Here is a 13,437-nt window from a genome sequence, read left to right as displayed (position 1 = left end):
AGACGACAATTGTTATCTTACAGTTTGTAGGGTAAGTTTCATGATTGTTGTTTATTATCGCTACGACAATCAATAAATCGTTCTGACAGAAGTTGCCTTACACAAAAAAAAAGAAATAACCAGTGTGGACTATTAACAGCATTTAAATTAAACGGTGGACAAGTGTTGACATAAACTTACCACCTAAAGAAATTACATTTTAAATTATATTGTATGTTGGTTTGTTGGTTTGTTCGTTTGTTCGATGGGGTGGTGCTTTTGTTTTTGTTTTGCGTTGTTGATGCAAGTGAAGAAACTCCTGAAAAATATGTGACGCCCTTCGTCCAGGATGAAAAAGCTTCAATCAGGAATCCAAAATTATTCGTGTTTAAGTTCTTTTTTTCTTTTTTTTTCAAATTGAAAAAAAAAAAATATTTATATTGACTGCTTTAATAGCCGTTTATTACACCACGGCCATCAACGTCAGATTCCCTGTACACACTTTAGAGAAAAAAGCCCTTCTGCATGAAACGCTCTTGAATATTTCCTGAAACAAAAAGACGGCTTGCCTTGGTCGATAGAAACAGTTTATCAACATGAAACAAAAATATTACTACTAATCAAATTTACTGACAAAATCCCTTGAAATTTCCATTCAAAAGATACATGTTCGAAAAGAGTTAACGGATTTATGAGCCAACATTTAAAATCAAAATGAGCTAGCCTGTGTTTGTCAATTTCATCTTTTCCCCATTATGGAATCGACAGAAAACGATAGTCTTGACGTTGAGGGCGTCTTTAGAAATCGCTTACTGTGAGTTTGATTTGGGCCACATGCATCCTGAGAGTTTGTCAGTATCGATTCTTCATCACGATCGCGGGAGTATTCGCATTCGCTCTCGACACTGCCAAACCGGTTTCGAGAATCTGAGAAAGGAATACTATTTCCCTCTCTCTGTAATGACGTGAACGCCGATACTGAACTATCGCCTCGAAACTCTTGCATCGAATACTTGGGTATTGTTCTACTCGCCAGTAGTGAATTTGTGTCTCTCTGTTCAAATGGTGTTGTTGTGTGAGTTCGCAAATCGTTCTCTTTAAGAAGTGATGCATTTCGTTGGTAAGACAAATACCAAGGTAGATAAAGAGTTGACTCTGGCACTACTCCGTGTTCCGCTTCTGGGCGTGTCCCGGGGCCGAGTTGGGAGGGTGGTGAATGAACTGTCACCAGTTTCTCAATAGCTAGCCTAAGATTACCACCACTACATCGTAGTGCTGCATCCAGGGTCGATGTGCTTAGACTAGGGAACAATCGTCTTAAGAAGTGTTTGGTTTGACTTGTTATATCCCCATGTTGATCAGTGAGGGGTGTGGTTGTATCAGTAGAGGCCCGTCTATGGTGCTCAGTCCCTGGTGGTTGCAGTCGGGATAGACCAGCCTGAGCCGCATACATCAAGCTCCACTGACATTCCCGTTGTAGCATGGTGCTCTCTAAATCTTTATCAGCAAAGGCACGACGTTTTCGCATCCTCTCACTGACGGATGGGGGGAGGAAGATGACTGGACGAGGTGAGGTGCTGGCGGTAGCATGAGATGATCGGCTGCTTCGGCTTCGGCATCCTAAATAAAAACATATAGATGAAACAAAGTACGTTTCTTGTTATTTCGTTAAGTTATGACATGTTTATGTGATTTGTCAGATGAAGTAAAATGCTTTGGGAATCTGTTGTCAATGATGACAGTGGTGTGATCCCTTTAATGATGGAATTTCGAAAAGATAATCAAAGTGAATTGGAAAAAAAAAGAAAATTTACGAGAACTATAAGAAATGGGTAGCCAAACACTGCACTTTTTCCAGTTTCTAGCGGCATAAAACTAGTTACAATACTAAATTTGCATTTTGCAGACGAAAGAGGTTGCGCGAAGTGTCTCTCCCAGTCTGCGTAGTTGTAAAAACACTGCTTCAGAATTAACAAAATTTGATAAAAATGTGAATAATTCTGAGGTATCGATAACAAATAATATTGGGGAAAAAAAACAAGAGAAAAAAAAACTGAAACTGTCACTTTTACAAAGTGTTTCCAATTCAAAAATCTAGAACTGCTTGTTCAAGCCAACAAGTGGTACAGGCATACATTGTTTGCGGAACAGTGCAAGTGTTTCTCTACAGCTCACGTAAAAATATCGTTTGGGAAATATGAAGCTGAAAACTTCGACAGTTCTGACCAAAGTTACGACAAAACAATTTATCTAAAGTTACCAAGCTGTTAAAAACCCATAAAGTTTACGACGCCACCGAGGGTGTGCTGTAAAACATCACCAAGTACAACGCATGTGGTGTCAAACAAGAGCTAAAGGCTAACAAAAATATACCCAAAGTACAGAGGATCCGTTACCAAACCAACAAAATGTACTATGGGGGTTGACAGTGCGCCGCGCCCGTTGGGCAAGCGGGGTAAACCAGCCAACGGCTCCCGGGCTTTGAGTGGATTAACACCCGGTGGGTGTTTCACTACGACACGGTATAGTGCGTAGATACAACAAGATATCTCACAACAAAGTTATGTGATAATCAAAAAGGTAAACAATGCTTAGGGCTAACATGAAACCTATACTGGATACGGGAATACTATGAATGGGGAAATCACTGATGAAACTCATCAACATAATTGGAGTTGACTCCTCCGATCCTAGCTTTGTTTTTACAATGCACTTTGCTTTTTTACGAATGAAACTATAGTTATTATGAAACAGTTTCGTTAACTGTAAATTGCTTCACAATCATTACTACTTTTCGCTTATTATGCAATGTGCGAACAATTATTACTACAGTTCAACTGTTTAGTGCATGTACGTGAAACATGAAAGTATTTTTTACGTCCGTTTAGATTTTTTGTTTTTAATACTTTGAACAAGAAAACTGACTTGGGCGGGATTTGAACCAACGACCTTAGGGGCCGATTTCACATATCAACGAAATGTATCGCAAGACAAATTGCGTTAAAACCCAGCAAATCTGCAGCCTGGTTTACTTTGCCATGATTTTGTGTTTAATTTGGTCCTATAGGCCGGCACGTTTTCGAAATCGTTTATGACTTTCTGTAAGCTAAGGTTTATTGTGGGTTTTGTCTGTTTGTTGTCTGACGAAACGTTACATCCTTTCAATACAATCTTAAAATGCTGCAGTAGATGCATTATACACACCGATGGTAACTTACCATCTAAGATGTCTTTAGACACAGACGTTGAGCCACTACCGACACTCCTCAGTGGTGCCGTCTTACGAGCACCAGATCCACCCGTCCCCTTCCCAGTTCCACACGGCACCTTACGAGGAGGACCACTCCCTATAGGTTGGCCATCTTTACCAGACACTGGAGACGAGCCTTCCGTAGCTTGGTGTCTTCTCAGGGCTACTTGAGCTGCCATGACACGCTGCCTCTCCACCACGAGTTGGCAATTGGTGCACTGGCAATCTCTCCACCGGCAGTACCTCTTATGGCCTTTAAGGCAAGACACCACACCGTGGTTACGGCATCGGGCACACTTTGGGGTCCTTAAGACCTTCCTTGTGGTCTGTGTCCTTGGAGTAGTCATGGGATGAACTGGTAGAGGGGTGTTCATTGGACTACCTTTAATCATAGGTGGGGGGACGGATGAATCTGAGTTACTGTGGGGTGTGTGACATACATGGCTATCTTGGTCGTCACCATCTATGATGTGTACCGTCAATTCATCGCTGATCAAGGTAGCCATACCTTAACAAAACAAAGTATTGAACGATTTGCAAATTCAAGATAGCCATACCTTAACAAAACAAAGTATTAAAAGATTTGCAAAATGACCGGCCACAAACATTAAACTCAATCCACTGTACTGCAATTTTTGTTCTAAAGTGTATTCGTTTTCATAAGATTGTTATCATAAAGTGTGAAAGTTATTAGAAGAACGTTTTCCCCTTGTTATGTGTTCTTTAGTTTTGAGTTGACTATGGAGATCACTAAAACAGAGTGACAACACACTTTGACACTTAACCAGAACAACTCAGATAATTTCAATAATAATCAACAATACTTTGTCTTTATCTAAAGTTTCTTCAGGTCGTGACACAAGACTACATGTAAGGATCACAAAGGAGGAAAGGGTTATTGTGATAAAAACAAACAATTATCCTTTATCACAATTCCATCATCAACATTTTTGTCCGATATAAACCAAATTTAGGACAGCCAGTTATTTCTCTCTTAATTGTTTAAACATAATTATGGATTTGTAATATTGTATATGCAATATTGTCGCTTTAGCTCATAATATTTTATCTTCCAAAGTGGGATTCATATAGTACTGGATCTGTATAACTTTTAATTACAAGTACAAAAATGTAGCACACGATAAAATTACACATTTTCATTAACCGTTCTTGGCTAATTACTCAAACGGATTGAATAAAATAACACATACAATATTTGTTTTTCTTTTTCTTTTTTTTCCGCACAAAAAAACAACCGACTTGTACATTGTATTTGTCGAAAAATGAGTGAATAATGTTATAATGTTATTCATTTTTCAGAGTTACCTTTTAAAACTTTGTCTTGTTACCTAAGTCTCAAAACAGAATAGTTATAGTTGTTAATTCGGTGAAACGAATAGGAAATATTGCTTGCTTACCCCTAAAGTTGCAGTTCACTATCTGGCGAATAAACTCAGCTGAAACCGGCTGTACCGCGGGTAGAATGCAAAATGATTCTAAAACCGAATCATCCACGTGTTAAAAGCGATCAGAAATCTCCGCTAATAAGCAGGACGGCTTCCTTATCAATTGAAGATCAATCTCATTGATAGAAAGGAAGATGCATCGTGTTGCTGGCAACAAAGTCATCGGGCTACTTGAGTGCGAATGACCGCAGACGACCAGAGCAACGATAACTCCCAAGAAAATAGGCCATCTCGCAGTGAGAGGCCCACCGTATGATCTGGGCTGAGGTGTCTGATGCTTATCAGTTGTGACGGCAAGCTAGGCGGGCGGGCGGGTTGCTGTACTCCATCAACTAAGCGTAACACCGTGGGTGACTAGCCCCAGTACTTCATGTCCACCAATTGGGGTCTATGTTTGATGATCAAGGGGAATCAATGTGTTGCGTGGGCAGTCTTTTAATTCACTTAGCTCTAAAGCTAAGTTTGGAACTTTACGCTTACCGTTAACTTTCTTGTGTCTTTGGTATTTTTTTCTATTTCAATTAAAGCGGATGAAGTTTGACCTATCAGACACCAAACTTGGACGAGGTTGAGGAACAAACATGTTATGGTGTGAAGTGGGAATTTAATTTGATGAGTCTACAGAATTGGATTACATCGCTCCTTTGTAGGTGACTCTCCTATTGGCGCATTAATTCATTTCAAAGTAAAACCACAAACTTTAAGCAAAGTTTGGCACCAGAATGTTCATAAAAAAAACAACTTCTTCAACAGAGTTTCGGCATATTTAAAATTATATGATCTACAAGAAACTGAAGTGTTTTATATATTTTAAATAGTTTAGTTTAGAAGTAACTGCTCGTTTTGAATAATATAACAATTTAAAACTTAAGCCAGCAGTGTGTCTACTCAATATTACTCAATAATACGCCGAACGTATTTCACTTAATTATTAAAGTGTCATGACATTAACAAATTGCCACAGGCAGTAATAATTCGCAATTACTGTTGCCATTAGTACTTTTGTGTTATGAATTGCTGTTTGTTAATTTTACTCGGAGTCGGGGTTTGAAACAAATAAAACCTAAAGATGAACACTGACAAAGTCAACATTATGTTGTTGCTTGTGTGTTTGGATTGACGTCTAGTACCTTTGCTATATTATTGCAATTTAAAGTGCCTTGATGCACATGTGGTACCAAACATAGCGGGAACGATTTAAAGTGCCTTGCTGCGCATGTGGTACCAAACATAGCGGGAACGATTTAAAGTGCCTTGCTGCGCATGTGGTACCAAACATAGCGGGAACGATTTACATTGACAAGACTTCCCCAAAACACAAAAACTATAAGCGATACATCACTTTAAAACAAATATTTACAACTGAGGAAAATAAAATCGTATGTGACAATTTACAGGTAAAGTGCCAGCTACTGAATTGTTTTGTAAAATAAATTATTTTTAAAATGTTGTCTTACGTGCCGGGGTTATTGTGCCGTCCGACTGTATTTCTCGTAAAAGACTCAAAGTTTGGTTGTTTGTTTGTTTGGGTAGTTGTTTGTTTGTTTGTTTGTTGGGGTATTTGTTTGTTTGTTTGTCGTTTATAATTACCGTAGTCTCACTGTTAGTTGGTGAATTCAAGTTTAGATCCGGGATGTTTTCGTCTTGGGTTTGGGGGTAAATCCCATAAAAATTAAATAAACTATGACAAGTTTGACACCATAAGAAAAATTCCTCTCACGTTTCACTTTGGCCTCCCCCGACGTCCCGAAATATTATTGATCCTTTACAAGAATGAAAAGAAAAGAAAAACATGTTTATTGGAACCCGATTCCTTGTGAAATTTCGTGCGGCCTATTGCATTACAACCGAGAGTATTGTGTGTCGAGGATCGAGCGTCATTATTGCGCGAATTATGAAATAAGACGGTCATTTCAATTACCTTTAGTGACAGGTGCGTGTATGAAGCAATGACGGCTTGCAGGCTCTCTGCTTCCACAAACTTAGTGTCACTTTTCAGACACAAGTTTCTCTTGGATGGTGGAATAAATCACTGGGGAAGAAAGGCAGGACGGGTCTTATATGTTTTTAAACTTCTTGGAGGGGTCCGTGAGGCTATATATATGGACCATTAATCCATTTGTATACTAACAACCAAACAGAGAGGTCTGCTCAAAGAGGGCGCTTCCAACCTATTGTAATCGGTTCCCGGAGCTATAGACCCTGCATAGTATTTTAAGCCTTCGGGGTTGACTGCCACATACACCAAAACCTACCCATCACAACGGATAGACAAATCCATTACGTGTATAAAACAATTAAAGAAGTTAGTGTGAATTGATACAATATTTACGGTGTTGTCAGAGTGCATAATCATACCACCATCAACAAGTTCAGCAAAATCGCAAGGGGTTGGTGATTGGGGTCATTTAACAATAAATTAAACAGTCTACGATATTCAACTCCTCATCAACAATCAGAACCTTAGAATCAGGAGCATTTCAGCTGCTATAGCGATCTAAACATACAAGACTTCCAACTGGTACATCACGGTCGCTATTAAAGGTACACCAATTACCTCGTCACAAAACCGTCTTTGACGACAAAACTTCAATCGCAGCTCTACTCAAACTGTATGACGTATTGTGATCATTTACAAAATAAAGAGACGAGATCTTCTCCGAGGAGACTCGATGTGAAGTTATTTTAGGCCGAACATGGTTTTAATTGGTGCAGACGAGATGGAGGTTTACTTGTGTAAATACGCGCCATTTATTCAGCTTATTGGCGCCAAAACAGCGTCACGCGCAGCCCAGTGGTACCCCGCGCACAAACCGGCGTATAGTTTTCGTTGGTTTAGGACACTAGATATTTAGAAAACAGTTTATGTTTTTGCTTGTTCGTACATCCATGGTATCAGGTGATGCTTATTCAGCCACCAACCGATCTTGGCATTTTGTCTTGGGTAATTCCCATGTCGTCTGGTTGTGAGAATCAACCGCAAATTAAAGGGATTATCACCGACAAAACATAGCTCCTTTTTACGAAAAAAACAACATGCAGCACATATAATACAAGTCCAATGTACCAACAATTTGAAATAAAAACAAAATACCTTGAGCAAATTACATTGAAACTCGTTTATTAATCACAAACATGCACTCATGTACTTCATATTGGAGTTTTAGAACTCACAAAATAATGAATCAGATTAAAACTTTGCAATATTGCAAAACAAAAGAGCATTGGTCAACCACTTTTCAATTTGTACAGAGTTTGATAGTCTTACGTAGCAGTGTTATGAATTAAGGGGAAGTAGTCGATCAGTTGCAACTTGATTTCATAACAATGTCCTCTGTTCTGGAGATGAAGCTCACACACATGGAACTCTAAGCTATGGAAAGTACATAACAACAACTTGACCCTATTTCATCTATCTGCTGAGCACAGAGAATTCCTGCTTGGCTAAAATGGCTTACCAGTCAGAATATAACTGTGCAATGTGTATCGCTCCTCCTGACTGCAGTGGAAAGCAAGTAGTTTTGTAAAAATGGACGCCGGTTTGTAAAATTCCAGCAAATTTGACGATTGTTTTCCAGCTCCTTGACAAATTATTGGCTTAGAGCCCTGTTTGGGTGCAAGTACCAATCTCTCTACCTGTACTTGTGGTTCACAGCATCAGTCAAGTGTTGTTTTTAAACAAAACATCAAAACCAATCATTTATAAGTTAATAGTTTGGGGAGAATTTTGCAAAAGAGATTTAACTCGATTGCTTGAATTAGTCTGCACAAAGTTATTACAATAATTATATTTTTCGTGAATCTATGTACAATGATGTTCTAAGCCAAAGTGGAGACTACATCAAGTAGGGTTCATCTGCTGAAATCTTCCATGATGGCCTGCTTCCAGGAGTCAATGGTTTGGCAGCAGCAATAGCTGTAGCTCTGATGGAGTAATCACAAGGAAGTCAATATTAGAGATTGACTAGATGAACCAAAATAGTCAAAGGTTACATTTTGAACAACATTATCATAGTGTAATGAGAACAATCACTTAGGAAAGTTTCAAAGACATTTTGTACACCTGTGGTAAATATTTTTAAACAGTTAGTTTGTTGGGAACAATCACTTTGAAAAGATTCAAATAAACATTTTGTACTTGTGCTAGACATTTCAAGACATTTAGTGTAATACGAAACATTACTTTAGAAAGATTGAAAATGTACGAGTCAAAATAGAAAAATGATCAAAGTGATTGGGCAATAAAGTAAAAAGGTAAAAAAACTAATGAAGAAATTAGATAAACTATGCCAATACTAGTATGTATACTATGTATAATGCAAACAATTACTTTAGAAAACACTCAAATACTAATAGACATTTTGGACCAAAAGTGCTAAAGGTAAGAGGACAATACCAAAGATTAATTGCGAAAAATGTAGAACTTAAAAAAACTATGCAACATACAGTATAATTATAATGTGGCAAAAGCATCTACACAATACATAGTCTAACCAATTAATATCATCCACTTCGATTGTGACTGATGAACTATGTCAGTCTGCAATATGTATTGAAATCACCAAATAATACAGTATATACAGTACACACATAATTATGTTCATTTTGTGCACAGTCAGTTGTGCCACCACACAACACCATGCATTTCGATGGTTTAAATTATTGGTAAAACAACATTAAAATGTTACAAAGAGCAAGAAAGTCAATGCAAGTACATATATATCAATAAATGCAAGTTGTATATTATGAGGAATTACAAAATGCAAATTCACACAGCATTCAATGACCCAAATCACACAACAACAATACATACATGTACTGTATTCACATCAGAATAAAAAGAATACAAATCACAGAGTAGCATAAAGGCACAATGATATAAAAATGAGCAGTTGGAAGAATACATTATTTGATAAATTAATTAAAACAGAAAAATGCAGTTACAACAAAACACACCAAATATTTTGAAAAGTACAAATAATGAGTAAGGTCAGTGAAAACACAAATATTTGTAATGAAAAGAAATGCACAAATAAAACAATACAAAATATCATACAAATGAAAAAATGAAAGAGCAGAACCGATGTCATACAAAGTTCTCAACAAAAACTCAAGACTTTTGCTTTGTTTATTGACTCCACAAAAACATGATTGATTTGATCATTGGAACTGACCCTTCTGAAGCTGGTTTGGGTTGAGCTAATCTCTTAACCCCTGAGTAAACCGTAGTACCAGGCTTTGATTCCCTCCTACCATCTCTAGTGAAGTAGTAGTTAGCGGACAGACGATGAGATACCCCATCAGGGAGGTTGGGCTCTGGTATAGACCTATAGGCAAAACAGTGGACATTTACTCATGCTGGTTAAAACAGTAGTCTAAAGGTTGGGGTAGGGCTATTTTGCAATTTCAGACCGGATACTTAACAGGGGACATTGACTCTGTTTGCCCTGATCACTTCTTTGGTTTGTATATTAGAAATTAGTGTTGTAGATGCCCTTTACATACAGTGTAGTAGAAAATGACTGGGTGCCCTTTTGCCCTTACAAAAGCAAAGATGAAAACAACTTACCAACCAAATGTACCAATGGTACATATGCAAAAAGTAGTTCATGGCCAGACATTTCAACCTCAAAAGAATTCTTTCACGAAGGCTAAACATTGAGAAAATATCTGCAAAGTGTCGAAACGTCACTCGTCGAGTCGTCAGGCCATTAACTACTTTTTGCATAATTCCAAATCTGTAAGGTAGTAGCATCATTGACCACTGACCTTATCAACTTATTATTATTGTGGTTTAGGCCTATTTATTTACTGCACTGGTGGCCAGACAGGCCAAAAAGTACATCAAATAGACAAAGACAATTGCTTCCATTGCCTCCGTAAAGTATTACATACACGTAGGCCTACTGTCTAGTTCTGACTGAGTAGAGTTACTCTGAATCCAGCATTCTGTGCTCATCATGCCGGACTGCCCTGGATTTTCCAAAGTCCAATAAGAAGGCTGGAAATTGTTCATTCTCATGCACTGCTTCTACACTCTGAAACCCAATACCTTGTTCATTAGCCAAAGTGACTTCAATTTCCCAGTTCAAAAAGCACCTTAATTCTTAAAACTAATTTGTTTGACTTTGAGTAAAATTAATACATTTCGTTTATGGTTTTCATTTGTTTTGTTGTAGCGCTTTGCATCACTGGAAAAAGAGATTCATCGAATGCTGTTAATTATTATCAATCATTAGGCCTAGTCATGTTAGTGTTTATTTGTTACTGACCTGGGAGAGACTTCTTTCGGATAGCGATTCTGTAACTTCAATTGAAGATTTCTCTGCAAAAACGGGAAGAAATGTCAACAGTTTTATTGGTTTATAATTATATCAAAAAGACAATATGAACAACAAAAATCCCCCAAATCAGTTTATAATTTAGTTTGAGGGGACATTTCTTTTACCCAAGAGCCACACAATATTGTTTGGATTGGTTTAGGATAACTTTCCGTATGGCGCCACCACTTTTTCACTCTTTTTCTACAAAAAGGGATATCTCATTGAGGTAAATTAGATACTATATACTACACTACAAGTCTTATTATTCTTATTATTATTAATATTATATTATTTCATATCGCATGAAAAAGTGGTGGCGCCATACGGAAACCTTTCCATGGTTTATTGCGTTCAATCTTTTTAATTAAAATCCAAGTTAATACATAGTTTATAAAAATTATACCACTAGTCACTACATTCCTACAACAAAAATTAATTACAATAATTGGGTACAAATGACAGTTTACACACATTATGCAATCAAACAATAGGATTATTAATGGACAAATTCACACTAAAATTGCTAATTTAAAAAAAGAAATCTTTTTTTTTTTGACAGAATTTTCCCCAGAGTACCAGTCAGTCCCCAACACAATCATGACAATGTTGTTTTAACCCTTTATTTTCAAGGGCACCAGTCAGTATATCGTATGGTTTACTGTAGAAAGTCCCTGTGTAAACATTTAACACGTCAGCAAACGTTTCGTACTAGATTCATTAGTTGCACAGACAAGTAATTGTCGATGTTGCTTTTTGAAAGTTGAAGAATAATAAGGGAATAAACATACCCCGGCCAAAAAATTGCGGAGAGCTTGAACTATCGGCGAAGCAGTTGCCATTTTGATATTTCGCTGGTTCCCGCACCTACCTACGAGCAACGCTCCGCCTCGTTTTGACTTGCCCTTCGGCACCAACGAAGGTCAACATTTCTTGCGATAAGTTGTAAAGTATTTTCTTTTAAAATGTGTTTATTTTAGAACTTAAGAGCAAAAACTACATTGAACATACTTAATATAATGGGTTTTTTTTTTTTACCGAAATTTGTAATAAATTTGTTAACCGTAAACGTTTTTGTCACTATTTTTATTTTAACGCAATGAAAAAGCCCGTCACGTCAAAATTGACCTCTTTGATTTCTCACTTGCGAGACGACGTAAAAATGGACAAGCCAGTCAAGCTTGCGAAGGTAAAATGTCACATTATAGAATGCTTTGAACAACCAGGATTACATATAATGTAGATATGATACCATAGTTTATATTACTTCAAAATTCATCATTCATGTATACATGAAAACATATTTTTCGGAAGACTTAAAATTCGGCGATTAAAAAGTGCGTGATTCTATCAGCCTGCATCCCATGCGTGCACTGTGGGTGCGTAGGTTTGCACGTGTGCCCGATGAGGGCGCTGTTTAACCATCTGCACATTCCTACGATTTGTTGTTTCTGGCCGTAAATTACTTGAACTTACAGTGTCTGTGCAATTAATGAAACCCTTTCCATTAATTCATACATTCTAAACCCATTGACAATACGTTGTGCTTGAAATTGAATTGTTTTTAATTTACTCAATTAAATTGTATTTACTGTGTTTGTACATTTTTTGAAAATAGGCAAAAAAAAATTAATACAAACAAGACAAGAGTCCGAGAGTTGGACCATAGTGTGATATATTATAGAAATAGAAATTTGGTAAACATTTGCAGACAGTTTAAAGGAACGTCACGGAATTGGTAAGAAACAAAAATCATAAAGATAACGGATTTACATAAAACTTACTAGTTCTAATGATGATGACAGTTGGAAACATCCCAAGTTGAAATAGTTCTGTCTGAAATGTCATATTTGATAAATAATCTAACTTCACGTTTGGAGTTTATCGCTCAGTGTCTGTTTTGTTTATTTTGACGTTGATGCAATGCAAAATTTGTAACCGTTTTTTCACTATTCTCTCATGACCCAGATGACCGATCATTAGTTTATGTATATGTTGGATTACATAAAGTTCGTACACTGCCAGCAACCGTTTTGTTAGTAGAAACCAATTCTGTAATGTTCCTTTAAAGCTAAAATTACATAGGGCCCAAGGTTAAATCAAATCAATGTATTTCTTCTGCTAATCTGAAAGTAAATGGGATAACTTTTCGATCCTGCCACCACCCCTTTTTAATTGTTATATCTCATTGAGGTAAATTAGTTCGTTTATTATTTCATATTGAACGAAAAGGTGGTGGCGTGATACAGAAACTTTTCCAGTAAAGGGACTAGTTGTATTTGTAATTGTATTTTACTATTTCAAGATCAATAATAAATGCACATGTTTCCTATGAACAGGTAACCAAGGTTCTCGGCCGTACCGGCTCCCAGGGACAGTGTACACAAGTGAGAGTGGAGTTCCTTGATGACTCCAATCGTTC

General features: G+C 37.2%; 2 protein-coding genes across 2 annotated transcripts; both read right to left on the bottom strand.

Moving 5' to 3' along the window:
* Positions 1-718: 718 nt before the first annotated feature.
* On the bottom strand, positions 719-3,576 carry LOC117297813 (doublesex- and mab-3-related transcription factor 2-like). Its single transcript, XM_033780960.1, has 2 exons — positions 3,198-3,576; positions 719-1,599 (listed from the first exon to the last, which is right to left on the bottom strand). The coding sequence occupies exons 1-2, from the start codon at positions 3,574-3,576 to the stop codon at positions 719-721; spliced, it is 1,260 nt and encodes a 419-aa protein (XP_033636851.1).
* Positions 3,577-7,795: 4,219 nt separating this feature from the next.
* On the bottom strand, positions 7,796-11,910 carry LOC117298092 (NADH dehydrogenase [ubiquinone] 1 alpha subcomplex subunit 7-like). The gene is made up of 4 exons (XM_033781333.1): positions 11,807-11,910; positions 10,968-11,020; positions 9,870-10,022; positions 7,796-8,619 (listed from the first exon to the last, which is right to left on the bottom strand). The coding sequence occupies exons 1-4, from the start codon at positions 11,855-11,857 to the stop codon at positions 8,532-8,534; spliced, it is 345 nt and encodes a 114-aa protein (XP_033637224.1). The 5' UTR covers positions 11,858-11,910; the 3' UTR covers positions 7,796-8,531.
* Between the last annotated feature and the right edge of the window lie 1,527 nt (positions 11,911-13,437).

Source organism: Asterias rubens, chromosome 12 (genome assembly GCF_902459465.1).
Source record: "Asterias rubens chromosome 12, eAstRub1.3, whole genome shotgun sequence".
Taxonomy (NCBI): domain Eukaryota; kingdom Metazoa; phylum Echinodermata; class Asteroidea; order Forcipulatida; family Asteriidae; genus Asterias; species Asterias rubens.
Note: the sequence above shows the minus strand (reverse complement) of the source record. Positions and strands in the feature narration are given on the sequence as shown.